The sequence below is a fragment of the Buteo buteo genome, chromosome 19 (assembly GCF_964188355.1).
Source record: "Buteo buteo chromosome 19, bButBut1.hap1.1, whole genome shotgun sequence".
In the NCBI taxonomy this organism is placed as follows: domain Eukaryota; kingdom Metazoa; phylum Chordata; class Aves; order Accipitriformes; family Accipitridae; genus Buteo; species Buteo buteo.
Genome location: NC_134189.1, coordinates 18,871,566 through 18,888,140, shown reverse-complemented (window position 1 = coordinate 18,888,140; position 16,575 = coordinate 18,871,566). Strand labels below are relative to the sequence as shown.

The following is a 16,575-nucleotide window of genomic DNA, read 5'->3' as shown; positions in this document are numbered from 1 at the left end:
AACTTCTAGCCATTGAGATCTCCTTGCTGAATCATAATTTAGAATATCAATGTCAAAACCTGAGATTCATTGGGAACCAATTTTGTACTAATAGGGATATTTATAAATATAGTGTATGATAACCCTATATCATACACTAGGTTCTCTGACAACATGACAAACAAAAATGAAAGATGCAGATATACACAGATTTTGAAATTTACTGAAACAAAAATATTGTACAGCAAGATGTATTCATTCATGAATTTACCTCAACTTTTCGTTTAGAACTATGCTTTCAGCCTTCTAAAATGAACTTATGATCATTTGCTAATTAAAAAAAAAAAAAAAAAAAAAAAAGAGCACAGAGGTATGTATATTCAACTATACCTAACTTTAGATGTTAACGCTTGTGTACTGACTAGCCTTGGGTGTCCAGACTGAAGTTTATCCAACCTTTGCTTTAAGAAATGAACACTGAACAGAAAAAACCCCTACAGTTAATAGTTCTTAGGAAGGTTCTACATAATCAAGACAAAAATATACACATCAAGACACAAAACAGGCTAAGGATTTTCATTGACTGTATCAATCATGTTCCATTACATCCGAGTTCACCTTCAACATGTTTCAATGCATTACTAGTAGAATCTCAAGGCACTGCACTTTGCTGTCTATCAACGTGAAAACACCGTTTAAAACCCATTAACTAACTGGAAAATCAAATGCTCAAGATGACACACAGTAATCCTGACTCAGATGGTTGGAGTACCTGCTAGCAAAGTCTCACACTCTTCAGCTTTCAAAAGCCGAGAATCATGCAGAAATAATCCATCACATTATAGGGTTGGAGTTCCCAAGCTCAGCTATGAGAACCATTTGTGGTACACATAAAGGAAAGTGGGAGGTGAAATGTCTTCTCTTTTGCGTGTGCATCTGTGTCTGAACAGAGGCTGTGATTGCTGCCACCAGTTAATGGCAGTAGTCGTACACGAACAGAGCAACTTTGGAAATCTATCTTAAGGCTACATGATCTGACAAAATGGGGAGCTGTATGGGAGATGCGAGACCACAAGCACACTCTATAAATGTTATCACTAACTCTGTATGGTGGAATGGACATGGATCTTGGGAGCAATTCCTCCTTCCCCATCCAACCATGGACAAGATCACTTACCAATGTGCGTTTCTCTCTCTAACAGAAAAGTGTTAGTAAGAAAAGTGGTTCACTGACTATGCAGAACAATTCTTGCTCAATCAGACTTGATCACAGACAGCTGGCTATAAACATTGACTGAACAGCCACACAAATTTTTGTACTTCACAGAAAAACACCTACAAAGGAGAATTAATCTTTTTCCAGACATAAACAAAGACAAAAAAGCCAATTTTACTAAATCATCACTTTTCTCTTCACACCTTTAGGTACCATTTGGCAAAAAACTGCTCCTACTTGTTACCAAAGACCTTTCTATGACAAGAAGTGCAAGAAAATGTGAAGTCATGATGAAGGAGCTGAAAGTGAGCAACAGGTAAAGCAACAGGGGATGAGCAGGGGAAGTGCTGTGGAATAAAGAATAAGATTACAAACAAGAGTATGATACTGAAAAGGTACGTAGCCACAGTAAAACTGAAACAGAATGAAATGCTGAAAGGGAACATAAATGCTTAAAGGGAACAGAAAAGGTAGAAATAGTGACGGGTCCCAAGCTCTATGCAAACTTTTAACTTTCCTCCACAAAAATTTATAGTTTAAATTGAAGTTTAGAAACATATTCCTAAGAGCGTTAGCACAATTTTCTCACCTAACTTACCTACAAGAACGCCTTAGCATAATGGAAAGCACATATTGTTGTTAGGTTGCTCAATGCTATGTCTTGCTAAAAAACATTTAACCCTTTACTCTGAAAATCTGTTCAACATCGGAATTAACAAAACTATTAAGTACAGTAATATAATGGATCATTTTCATTCTTATTAGAGATAAGAACAATTTTCCAGCCATTGTCTTCAGTGTTAACAGGATCAGGCCCAATATCTTTAAAAAAAATCCAACAAATTCTTATTGCACAAGTTAAAAAATTTCTAGACGAGTCATGCATAAACAAGTGTTTGTAAAGACGACTGGGTCCGCTGCTTAAGACATTTAAGTAAGTATTTTTTTCTTCCAGGAAGAGGCCAAAAATACGACAGTATGTTTATATATAAATACTGTACATTTAGTTTACTTGAACTTACCTTTGCATATTAAAACACAAAATGATTGTCTACAATTAAAATCAAACACCACAACATTGCAATAATAAATTGATACAAAACACTGAATGCAGTGCAATGTGTAGCATTCATATTCTTCTGACAAATATTTTCACAAGCAGCCTTTTTTGACACATGAGCCACACAATTTCACATGGGGATGCCATTGTAGCATTTACAAGTTTAGTAAAGCTAAGGATTTACATAAACAATTAGAGGAGTTAGGGAAGCAGGATGGCATGTGTCCAGTACACTCCATAAGAGTGTCTGTTGTTGTTTTTTGCTAAGGCAAAAGCTTAAGAACTAAGGGTTTGCAAAGCAGATTCAGCAGACAGTAGCCAGAAACGGTGGGTATTTTGGCGCATGCTTGGATCAGGTGACAGTACAGACTGAAAACTATGGCAGCTCACTGAAATGGTTACAGAAAGTAATGGCCCTGGATTCTAGGTGGAAGCAAAAAGGCAAGCATACATAGCACTCAATCACAAGCTTTTCTAGCAAATCTACCAAGTAGTTTATAGCAAGGTTTATCTACAACTTTAAGCAAAAAAATTTGCAAAAATTACACTGCTATTATGCGCCCTTTATTGGAAACCAAAGACTGAATATTAAACCTACTTTTATTAATGTTTCAAAATTGGCATGATATTTATAACGAAGTGGAAGCAAAGCACACTGTTTCTAGAGCTGAAGACCTGAGAAACAATGTTGTCAACAGTACAGTATTCTATAAAAATCGTGCCAACTCAAACCTCCTCCAGCTGAAACTTTCCAAGCATTTTATTAAACAGCTTTAGAAGTTACAAACAGCACTGTATTTATTTTGTGCCCTACATGTTTGAGTCAGTTCTACCCACCACCCATTCACCTATCTCTTTCCTTCAAAATACCAGGTTGACTTCTATGAGGCTGTATTGTCGATGGGACAACATCCTGCCCAAATCTTTCACCTGGAGACAACCCTGGACACTATCAATACTTTCTGATTCATAAGAAGCAACGCCTCTCCAAAGTTATTTGCTAGAGGTTCACTTGTATAGGGCCTTTCAAGAATTAGCCAGAATCTGCATTATGCTAGGTCCATACAGATTTTTAAAAACTGAAGAAATATTAAGAAGAATGGACTCTTGATTGCACAGATCATACTCAAGTTACTGTAATTAAAGCTGAATCCCTAGACATCCTGAGACAATTATTCTGAAACAGGAACTGTATGATTAATTTCAACCTATTTCAATATTGTGATTCAGTAAATATTTACATTTATAATACAACATTCTGAAATGAGGATGACAATCACACTATTAAAGTTTTCACAATCTAGAAATGACTCATTGTTCTGTTGTCTCCAAAATGGCAATGGAGGCACCAGTAATATTCTTTCAAATTCAATCTGAGTCTTTCACTAGGCAGAGCCATTATCCACACCTTCCTTACCCTCTTATTTTTTTATCTTCTTTATTAAAACCTATTAATCAGCTTATACAGAAAAAAGTTAGGGATTTTTTTGTAGGTTTTTTTTTTTTTTTAAGAGACACCTTTGTTAGGTTTACAAGCACCCTTCCCTGGACCCTGAAGTTTAATGTAATCCTCTCTGGTTATCCCATAAATATTGAAATTTCCCATCATCTTTCTAAAATATTTCATAAGGGAGTGTACAAAAAGCCAAAGCCTCTTGTCTGTAAAGTTTAAACACAAAATTTGGGTAGCAAATAACTAAGCCTACAGCAGATCAACCTAAAACTTTCCAAAGATCTTCAAAGCCACTCCATCCTTTTGGATTACTCCCTATATTCACCCTTAAGACTAAAAGATGTGAAAATGAAAACTTGAGGAAGTAGATTATTGGAATTTATCAAATGAAAACTAAGATACACTAAAACAGCAGAAAGCAGTGCAACCATACCACCAAAGAGAACAGGTACACTTATTCCTACAAAGGTTAAACTACAGACAAAGCATCCAGCGTGGAGAATAATATTGAATCAGTGCTGTTCTGCCAGATGAGGTCAGAGAGCACATATCTCAATTCTCAAGCCCAAACTGCTGAATGAGCAAAAAAGCAGGTCTAAGTCTGGGTGTTGAAGAAATTCAATTACTGAAGAAACAATTTTAAGAACGTTTAGGATTAAAATCGCATCCAGCTTTCATGCATTTACAGGATGAGATATTTCAGCTGGCTGATTGAACAGAAAACCATTCATTTGCAGGGCTAGTTTTCTATTGGGTTGGTCAGGCCAAATCACTGTATGACCACCAAAAGACTGCAAGAGCACATGGCAGGAATCATACAGAAAAGCAGCACCACTCCTTTTAGTGGCAGCTCACTATTGAGGAGTGTTAGCTTTAATACCAAGCAGCAAAGTGTCCCTTAGGAACATTCCCATTAAAACTCCTGAATTCTTTTCTTATATTCTGAGTTTCAGAAAAATACCTGTATTACTGCTAGGAAGCTAGAGAATGCTCTTTTTTTCTTACCAAAAAAAAAAAAAAAAAAAGTTACTTTAAGTATGAAACAGAATTAACAGAATCTCCATAGCCTCTATATCTCTGATATGGGTGAATGTATTTGTAATTTAGACAGAAACATATGGAATGATACTTCCATTAAGGAATTTTAAAATGGATCAAGAGATGTTTTTACCTATCTCACCCCTAAAAGGGAATTATAAAAATCCTACTTCAAAGTTTGGCTTTTGGAATGCTACTTTAACTTCCAATCAGCTTGCTCAGCCATATTCCTGAGCAACTTTATATTCTCAACATCCCCAACAGCAAGCCTTGAGATGTCTCCCTGCATTTGTTCCTCATCTCAAGTAAATATTTCTTGGAACAGTTTAAATGCTGAGATACCTAAAGATTAGCATCTTGTAAGCCTTATGACTGACATCACTACACACAAGTATTTTATACAGTCCACTGTGGCATACCATCTGTGATCCAAACTAATTCAACTTTGTAAATCTAAACAGAATGTCCCAGATTTTAAAAAAAAAAAACGCGCAACTACTTGGATCTTCACACTGAAAAAAGCAAACCTCCACTGTTCTACACTTTGTCTATCAGCCACATATTGCAAGTTATACTTTTAATTGATCTTAGGAATAAACATGCAAGAATCACTTCAACAAACTACTGCATAATTTAACCTTTTCTAAGTATTAAAAGTAATCTTTGTGGCAATAGTTTTCCATAAACTGGTTCAACAAAATCTACTGCAAGTACCAACAAGCATTAACTACACAGCCAGAATGGTAATACATCCTGTAACTTTTCCTTTTAATCATAGATGAAGGTCTGATAGGAACAGCACAAGCTGCAAAAAAGTATCATCTTAAAAAAAAAAAAAAATCATGTAATAATACAAAAACCTGCTTTAATTATTTATCACTAAAGGAAACTACCATGTGATACAACTTAAATAAAATTTTAAAAAATAAAATAAAATCAAAAGATACAACATTTGAAGAAAAAAATATGTTCAGAGTATTTATATGTGTACATATTAAATATTAAACCTAAAACTAAACCATTATGATAACACTTAAAAATAAAGGTTTAAACTTCACCATACTTCCTTAGAATTATAAAAGTTCAAAAGTAGTGTCTGAACATAAAATGTTAAATATCAGAAATTAATTTGTCTCTGGAAAGTCAGTGTGCCAGGCCTAAATATGTAACTTTGTCATTCCAGCTTTTAGTTATTATTTTGATCAGCCATTCATCCTATAATGGTGAAGTCCTCACAGCTGTGTATAAGGTTCCTCTAATCATAAGATAAGTGGGACACTAAAGAAGGTCTAGGGACCTGTTTTAATTGATGCTATTACAGTAACAAGGGCAAGGTCTGCCACTTTGAAGAGCTGCTAGGTAATAAAGAAACTAGTCATTCCATCTTTTATCTCTCTGTTGCTTTATCATCTTGGCACAATAAACACAACCTATTTTAAAACATGAGCAATCTTCAAAGGACATCTTCAAATGTCAGCAACAAAGGGGCTATTACCCAAAGCTAGAGACACTATGCTATAAAAAGCCACGTCTTCTTAAACCACATTTTATCCATTTTGTAACTAGTGTCACAAAATGAACTACAAGTGTGATTTTAAAGCTTTAAACAAGCCAAAGTAGCTGGAACCTTAAAACAAGCAACAATAATATTAATTTATCTAACACAGTCCTTGAAAGAAACGTACAGAATTTTATACACAAAAGAATTAATCTCTCCATAAACACAGATATATGTTCACAGACAGGACTGACGCTTTCTTGCTGACTGCCACGCAGACTATCTACCTCACTGCACAACTGCAGAAATGGGACAGCATTATTTGGCACAAAACGATACTTGCCTCTCTATTTCCTATTCATTCTTTACACTCCTCAGGCTTTTACTTGTTACATTCACAGAACCTCTGCATTCATTATTTCTATCCACTCACAACTGTTTATTTTGTTTTAAGACAAACTAGTGAGAGAAGCCTCTCAACTTATAGATCCAGGGAGCCTACAGTGCCTTTTGGGGTGAGTTCAGGACCTCAATGAGACTGGATTAAGAGACACCAAAAAGTCAAAACTTATAAAAACCACTGAAAATATTAGTGCAAAAGGTCAAAGAAAAATTGCACTAACAGAACCCAAAGTACAAACTGAACCAGGAAAAAAAAAAAAAAAAGAAAAAAAGACAAAACCTATGGTATTTCTTTGTAAGAAACATAGCATATTGAGGAACTTCAGTCTTAGCACTTAGAAGGAAAATCTCTTGTGCCTAATTCAGCTCAGATAATGATCTTATCCATTAACATTTAACCAGAGTTATTTCTATAATCCTGTTTCGGTCAGTTAGAACTTGTGTTATCAGCCATCTTCCTACAATACTGCCAGTAGACATTTTACAAGGACCTGTTTACTTGTAATTATGTAGTAGTTAGGAAGGTGTCCTTTCAACTAGTATAATTCTAGTTTTCTACTAACAATATGTTTTGAGCCAGGCAAGAAGTTCTACAACTATACTTTTGCAACCACAGAGTGACATATTCTAAGGCTGAAAAACCTTATTGTAATCCATGAAGGAAATTGTATGAAGATAATAGAATAACACTCTTCCACAAAACCAAGGTTGTCTCTCTCATGTACTATCAATTCAAAACCAAACTGTAGTGGCGCAATAAGCAACAGCTTTATTGGAGCATTTGTGCAGTGAAAAGTCTATGATGGCTTTCACACTATTAGCCAAATTTCAGGGAGACTTTTAAATCAGCATGAACAGATTAAATAGCATTACTTACTATTAGGCAAGGAATTCTAAAACAAAGACTTTAAATGCCAAGATTATTAATTAATTAATCTCTAACAGAACATAGGAATACTATTCTATAGTCACTGACAGTGATCACCCGTTGTTCAGTTACATAAGTATCTACTCAGAACTCTCCAAAAGAAAAACAATAAACAGTCCCAAAGAAAATTATTTCATTAATATAAGGGTGTATCTGCTTCAAAAAATAATATTCAAACACCATTCACATTAACCATAAAAACCATTTAGGAATATTCATCCCTCTGGAAAGGTTGCAGAAAATTAGAGTAAAATATTACTGAAAAACATTGCAACCCCTCGCTCTGTTCAGAAAAGCCTCTGACACCTGCCTTAACCTCCCATTATCATATCAACACACACTGATGTACAAGAAGTCAACCTGGAAATCCTCCAAGAAAAAGGTGAGAGGTCAAGCTTAAAATGTTGTTTTCTACTAGTTCTGAGGGATAGCCACATCAGACACTAACAAAAACATTCTGACATTTTCTACTGTGTTCTTACAAGTATGCCATATTTACACCCCAGATAGCAGTATGAAATGTCATTTGCACATTCACTGTACGTTTGTATTTCTGTGAAAGAAAAGCATTCAGTTACAGAACCAGAACATATTCAAGCTTTCCTCCTGCATTTCCTCATATACAAAACTAGAGTTCTGGAGAATTTCACATTCCAACAGCAAGTCTGGATATCACACAAGGAGCTCAGGAGACCCTTAGGAATTTTATTAACGATCTTTCCTCCTTCCATGTTTCTGACTACTGGAACTGAAGAATCACTGCTGAAGCACCTCCCTGAATGATGAGTTTAAAAACATAATTATGCGAGAACGCTGTATATGTTAGTGGCGTGAAACAGCCATATGTAAAAGCAGTCTTTATTCAACAAGTTTCTTGCATTTCCTAAGGAACCTTTCTTCCCTCTATTGAACCTCAGGAAGAAACTTTAACAAAGATCCAGTCTTACGGATCCAGGATTACTTTCATGTTTTTATATTTATAGTACATCTTTAACATCCGTTTTCAGAGACAGCACCAGAATATTTCTTCCACTGCATTGTCCCCTCTTTTCTATGAACTTGCGCTCTTGTGTCTCTATCTTGCAGATTCATCTTGATCATCTTTTTGTAATTTTACAAGCATTTAAACAATTTTGTCATTGAACTATATGCAATTCCCAGATATTTAAGTAGCTTCTTTTCTATTCATGAAATAAAGTCATTCTTTACTTCCATGTTTGATTTTCAAGCATCTTCAAATCTCTGACTTTTCACCACCATCAGATGGTCCTGTTGTATCTCACACTTTAATTAAACAAGCCTCCCTGCCATTGGCAAAAAAAAAAGTTACTAAACAGGTTACTAGCAGGCTTAAATGAAGCCTGAACATTTTCAAAAAGGAAAATAATGTTAGCCTACTTCTGCTTCTGATCACACTCTTGCTAACATGAATGTAATGTAAAGATGTAGTATTGTTTTCCTTAAGCTGTATAAATCCCTGCTCTCCTTCAGACCAAGTATTAGCCAGCAATGACAGTGTTGGCAATAAAGCTCTAGAAGGTGGAAATGAATAGAAATCTTCTCCTTTGGTTTCTCAATAACAACAGATCTGCACAGCATATTCATTATTCCTAAAACAGAGTTAACTTGTATGTAATCTGCAACTCTACCATCCATCACATATGATATGCAACAACTGATTTACTCCCTTCCTCCTTTCTTCTTTGTTCAGGAACACACCTAGCACTGCAAAAGAAACATACTTCCAAGACTGTAAGCATAAACTGCTCAGTCCCTACTAGTAGGATTAATCAAGACTGTTACTACAGAGCTGCTGACACATCTCAAGGCAACACAAATACAGTTCTCAGCAAGGTATTAACTCTAAAATTACTGTCAAGAAATGAATTAATGACTTCCCCTTAACTTCCTAGGCTTACATTTTGGATCACTTTGTAGCCTAGCTCAAGGTAAGTTTAGTGTCTGCACATAACTCAATTACTCTGTTATTCTCATAAAACTCTTCCATGGTAACATCCTACCACTATGTTGAAGAAGCAACAATTAATTCAAACCTTTCAAGGTCGCATACAAGATGAAAAATTTTGACACATTTTTAACATCTTGGATCAGACTATGCTATACCAGTAATAGATTTGAGAATTTAATAATACTGCTTTCCTACAGAAAGTGAAATTTATTTTAGATTATTATCACTTTAGAACAAGCAAATAAAACCAACAAAACCAGAAAACCCCATAATTAAAATATTACAGGACACTTACTATAGCAAGGAACAAGGATACAAAAATGAGCCAATAGTTTTAGGCACTAGCTATTATTGAACTATTTGTAAATTGAAAAATGTATATACATAATGTAACCTGAAATTTAGAGCATGACACAGAGCTGCACTGCAACAGTGAAGTACCAAGACAAAAAGCTTGTTCCCAGGGGAAACAAACCCCCAGAAGTCAGCTTTATACCTTTTTACTGTGCCAGCTTTAAAAACAAAGTTTGCCAAGGTCTGCTGGCTTGGATATTATATGCAGAGTTTGGCATGGTCTGCTGGCTTGAATATTATATCAGAGAAGTTATGCCTGCCTTCTTCCAAAGCATCCTAAATTTCCAGAGGAAAAGGGGGGGGGGGGCGGGGCAGGGAGGGCAGAAGTCTTTATTTCTCCCCCTAACATGCCAGTACTCTATGTAGACTGCACCATCAATTCATCCATTCTCTCTGCAGCTGTATAAAGAAGTTACACGCTTTGATCCATAAATCTGCATAACAAAATAGAATAATGGGGCTTTTTTCAAGTTAGGTGTTAAAGTGATTAAAAAGTTCAAATAATTATGCCCTAAGTCCTGCAAGCTGATTGCATTTTACAATACAAGATTTATGAACCAACAAATCCTGGACTACATACAACCCTTCTCTTTAAACAGACAGTCCTCTTTGTCTATTTTCCATTCTCTCAGACAATTTTTATAACTATTATTTAGAACAAACACATTCATCAATTTCCTGAAATTAACAGAAGTACAGCCACCCTTGAAGAGGTGCAAGCTCATGCAAAACAAAATAAAAAACTAACCAACAGCCCCCACCCAAACCAAATCAAATAAGAACAAAAAAAATTATTTAAAAAAAAATAAATTAATTCACAGCTGACGTGATCCCAACTGTATAAATAATAATCTATTCTCTTTCCCTAAATTACTTGCTTCATGGACACTGTGCTGAAAGCTACTACAAAATAATCATCTGAACATTCAGCTTTCCAGATTGATACTATTCTTAGCAATGCTATTTTATACTAAAACAATGTTTTGAGATTTTAAAGAAAGCCTTTAACAACATTAAAACAAGACATTTAGGCATTTGATAATTAAACAGATTTAAATTTGAAGCATTAACCTAAATATCCTACAGCATTTCTAAGAACTTCACTGAGCTGCCATAATTTCTGTCAGCGTATGTAGTACTGAATGACTAGTAAAATACCTGAATTGAAACTATTCCAGTCTAGCAGTTTGTATGATCTTGTGTTACCCATAATTCCGACAAAGGCTGAGTTCAAAACAGCAAATTAGTAGATCAGTTATAGGAGCAGAATAGTGAAAAAAAACTACCAACAAGAACACAATTGACAACACCACTCCACAGGAACTGGAAAGACACAGACAGCAGAGTTAATAAGAGGCTGAAATAGAAAGGGAAAAAAGGAGCATGCTATAGCAATCTGGCACTAGGCGTGATCAAAGTGTACAGTATATAGCAATTATTCTCTTATTGATAAATTCTCAATACACCTTCAAATGTTCTTTCTTCTTCTACATTTTCCTGTTTATTCACTTGCCAGTTTGTTTCCTTCAACATTTTACAGACTTGACTCAAATGCTTAGTACAATTATCACTATATCAGAATTTTTTTTTCTACTTCTTCAACTCCCCTCCCATAGCCATGTGCCTTCATTCCCCTTTTTGTTTTCATTGTTTTGCAATATACTGAGTTCAAAGTATCATGCATCTTACATTCACTTGTCAGGAGCAATCTACAAGTCCCACAAAAACACTGCAAAGAGCCACTTAGTTGTGCAAATATGCATCTCTATCTTCTCTTAATTCTCATCCTGCTTTCGGTCAGCTGGTAAAAAGAAAGGGGTGCATAATGCAAGAAATCAGTTTTAAAAAAAACTTTTGCGCAAATTTGGGGTTTTTTTCATTTTGTCTTAAGTAAATTTATCACACAGTAAATTTTGCACAAAAATGACCTGTATCAGAAATCTGTTAAAAATACAGTCGCCTAAGACAACTTTGTGGCAAAGAAAGGGAGGACTCGCATATAAATAATACTTTGACACTTCTCTTAATCTTCCCTCCACCATGTAAATAAATCTTAACAATAGGGAACAAAGAACAATATTGTGTACTCGTATGCTTTTAAAAATCCCTTAAAGTAGGGGGGGGTTAATTCAAATTAAGTCTCGGATTTTATTTCATGTTGTCAGTTGACTGAATCTTTAGATCAGCAACAACCTACCTGCTTACAGAATTACCTGCCTTGGGCCACAGGAAGAAGAAAAGGAAAAAGACTTTTTTTTTTTTTTTTAATTTTAAATTGCTTTTAAAGATGCATTTGCACAAACTTTGTTTTATTACTCCTGACTAGTGCATGCAAAACCACTACAGGTGCTATTTTTTCCTCTCCTCTGTCTGCATTTTTAAGTGCGCTGTTAACTCCAAGTTTTTACACAGTATTCCTCAGTTTGTCTCAGTGAATATAACAACAAAGTCTTCAGAATCAAAAGTCACTTAATTCTGATGTCAGAACTAGGACATGCAAAATACACATGTTCTAGTACTGGGGTTCCCAGGTAATTATTAAATAAAAATCTTAAAGTACTGTTCAGTATATGTTTTTAAGAACAGAAACAAAGCTGTAAAGGTTTTATCAAAAGAGGTTAAAAACATGTATTGAGTTGAATTGTAGTCATTAGTCCTTAAGGATTTGAAGGAGCTGAAAATTAGAAAACATTCATAGTTAAGATCAAGTATTTCATCTTATTTTGTTTGAAAGGAAAACGTGCACCAAGTTTTGATATTAAAAAGCGGTAAAAAAATAATTAAACCCTCAGTAATTGAAAGACAGTTTTTAGTGCAAAGTTACTGGATTCAAAGTACTTATTTATTTCATTAACTTGCTGAAAAGTTACTCACTAAAAACACACCCCCTGAGTGACTAATTTTTCAAGCTTAAATGATTGTCTGAAAAATACTGCTTTTAATATACATTGTTAGAATAGTTTAGTATCTATTCAAACACTGTTATGTTATAAAGTTATAAAGATTAGCATTACATGACTATTATGACTGGACTTGAGCAAGGAAGTTGTTCTTGTGTTAACATACCAGGATTGTGAATGCGATCCAGGAGCTTCACAGACCGTGCACTGACAACACCACCAACATGGACAAGAAAGCCTGGTGGAAAGGTCGTCAAGGTAAAAAATGGAAATTCCTGTTATGATTAAAAACAAACATCAAATGACTGCTTACCAACCACTGCTGATTGCCAATAAACATGCAGTGAATTGATAATATCCCTGAAATACAAGCAAAGCAGTTACATTAGGCCAAACATGTCCTTCAGGCTTACTAAGCACTACGTTACCATATGTCTTCATATACACATAGTATAATAAAAGCAGAGGTATTATACAACGTAAGAATACTTTTCCCCCATAGAGTTGTATCTCGGCACAATATTAATAAACAAACAAAACTTTACACATTTGTGTTAACAAAGCCTCTATTGGTCCACTTTCAGAATGGCAGCTAAGTAACATAATTCTAATTTCATTAGCTGATACAAAAATAAAGGAACATTTTTCTCCATTTTTTAGGTCTTATTGTTACAACTGACTGCAGTTTGATCCTGAAGCACAGGGTAAAACAAACCGTAGTCTCACAAGAATGACGAATGTCTTATTACAGGAAAACATACCTAAAAAATAGTAATGGACTGCTTTGCTAGTGTTGTAAGTACTAAATGTAACAAGTACATACATATCCATCTTCTAGAATAAAGCATAAATCTTTGAAATACAACTGCAGGCTCTTAAACTGAGGAAATCCACTTCCAATTCATTTGCATAAATTAGTTTTTAGTAATTTGTAATTAAAACAAAGAATTAATAAGTTTCAGCAACTACTCAAAAATGTGGTTCATACAAGAGGCAAAGTAAGTGATAGCAGTAATTTTTTATGACACACATGATGAAATAAAACAGTCATATTCAAAGGAGGTGAGCCCGAAACTGGAAGATTTTATCTTCTACAGAGACATTCTATGGAATGTCTAATATACACATGATAGCACACTTATGGGGGAAAGGCAATAGATTTATGTTCAGCAATTCTAAATGCATAGAGGCAAAAAAAGAAAAATACAAGAAAAATCATGCAATCGTGGTTTATATAGTCATGATGATTGGTTAAATGGAAAAAATAAACACCATAATTTTATATGAGAGAAAGTACCATATAGATTCCTTTCTCACATACTTGAAGCACTTGCAAAAGTACAGTTCAACTGGGCTTCTACCTAAACAGCATACATGCTGCAGATTAAATGAGGATCATGGTTCTTCCAGCAATACATGGCATGAAAAGTCCTCTTAAACTTAAGTCCAATGGAGATTTAAAAATTAATACTTCAGAATTCTTGCCACACTTGTTATTAGAACTCTTAAAACTTTTAAAAGGTCCTGCAAACGTCAAGTTTTCTGGATTTTCGTTTGGCTTAGACTTTCAAAATTAAGAGGCAAACTTTGAAATCAGCAACCACAGTATCAACAACCAGAAGGAAAAACAAACAAACCAACCAACCCAAACCAAACCAACCCCAAAAAACACTAAAACCTACAGTTGTGCCTTATGATGCAATTAAAATGCAGGAAGATTTCACCACAGGACTCTGCAAACCTGCTTGACTAATCTGTCTTCAGGATCACCGATGGATCTCTAGAGAGGGCTACATCAAGATTAATCCAGAAGGTTCTAACAGATCACAAAGTGCTTTGCAGGTTATCAGAACAGTCAGAAAGCTCTGACTACAATACAGTCTGAACTCCTCTTCTGTACATCTTTCATGACGAAAAATGGAAAAAATGCAGCACAGTATATCAACACTTTGTTAGAACCCTCTTTCACTGTGGTTCTGTAATATCAACTGTTCAGTGATTCACAAGCATACTGATAATATTTGTCCCTGTATAATTCCATGACACTCATTCTGCCTAACTTACATTTAAATATGTAACATACACATTTGCTCTGTCCCTTGAATATAGTTATCCAACATTAATGACATTAAAAATAATTAGCTTTCCCAGAAACATAGAAATCAATAAGTCTACTGCATATGCCACCTGTATGAAATTCCATTAAGCCTATACTACATTTGTATTTTATATATACATATATACTCACACTTACATTGTGCTAAAGTAGTATGTAGTGAACAAAGTGAATGATACTCCATGGTCTAAAGCATAAGCACATCCAATGCTCTTTAATCTATATGAAGATTCAGAAATTACTTCCATTTTTTGTTCATTTTTGTAAGGCTGTGTACTGCAAGTAATTTTAACGTGTTCAGACTTCCAGTCTGCCTGATTCCCTACACTACAAACCAGGAATAAAACTTTAAAATAGTAACATGGCTTTATCTCAATCAGTGTATCGATACTTGCAAGTCTGTATTATGATACATGCTAAAATTAGACCTATGTCCTATCAGTTAATTTCAGCGGCAGGCAAACATGGGTAACTGACTGAACCATTCTGACATACTCTTATTCCATTAATAATGTCTCATTCATTCTGACGCAGATGGAATGCCATCACTTTGTACGATGGCTTTTTTTCCCCTTCAAGCTCATTTAGAGGATTTGGGTTTTTTACTATTATATTACTCAAACACAAGTTCCAGCCTCAATTACATGTGGTAACCTGCAATACTTAAAAATTATAAAGCTATACTTATTGCATGGAAAACAGAGATTCTGTAAGAACCAGACGCAGTGCATCTATATTACAAATCTCCTCTATTACTGCAATCAAGGTGATGTAAGCACAGAGTATTCCCACGTGTAAGAAGACACAATAAGCTTAAAGTTTCCAATCTACAACTGAAGATGGTCAATCCTTTTACCAATACCAATTCACTATGCCATTTCACAGTCATTGGCTGCACAGACCCTGAAAGAACTGTCACTGGTTTAATCCTTGCAACTATATAAAGATGTTATAGTTGGTATTTGGGGAAAGTCTGATAAGGTTACAATAAAATCCTCATAAATATTTTTTAATACAATGTTTAAAAATGTTTGTGCATATGCATACATGTATTGCTAGTATTCTTTTTTAACTACATTTCACACAAAGACACACAAAATAATGAAAAGCACATGGAACAAGGCTACACACACATATCGTGGTGCTAGTGCCAGCTGAAGCAGTTCTCAAGAGTCCCTTCCAGCCATTCATTCATTCCCATCATTGCGCCACTCCCTCAGATAATGCTCGTAATGCTCAGGTATGTTCATAGAACTTTTTGGGCTGAACCAGAGTAGGGAACTGGTCCACATTAATATATTGTTAATTTCCTGGTTGAATTATTTTTATTCTAAGCACATTTACTGTGCCATCTTTGGGCTGGATAGTAACAAGAAGGTGCTGGAAAGAAAATTTGCTTGAGTCGGCATTTCAGCCAAAAGAATCACACAGAGAACGGCACTCAACACAACAGTTATCTAGCAGTGCTCTTCAGAGATGAAGATCAACAGATCTCCATTTTGAAAAGGCAGCAGTAAAGATCTCAAGCACTTGCAGAATGCAAACACGGAGGAATAAAACAGCATTTGTCCAAGCTGAGGTCAGAGATACAAAATACCATCAAGAGCAGCATTTGGACATTTCTACAAAAATGTAGGCTAATTTTTTTATGAGTAAAGTAAG

The 16,575-nt window shown here is 35.0% G+C and overlaps 1 protein-coding gene across 31 annotated transcripts in view; it reads right to left on the bottom strand.

The window, feature by feature from the left end:
* Nucleotides 1–16,575, bottom strand: part of C2CD5 (C2 calcium dependent domain containing 5) — a 71,017-nt gene that overhangs the window by 30,962 nt on the left and 23,480 nt on the right. For all 31 annotated transcript variants that reach the window (XR_012653606.1, XR_012653607.1, XM_075051402.1 and 28 more), the window contains one exon: nucleotides 12,964–13,072. Coding sequence is in view for 29 of the 31 variants with exons in the window: in XM_075051402.1 (XP_074907503.1) it covers nucleotides 12,964–13,072 (109 nt within the window). In the remaining 2 variants the exon portion in view is untranslated. The remainder of the gene's footprint in view (nucleotides 1–12,963; nucleotides 13,073–16,575) is intronic.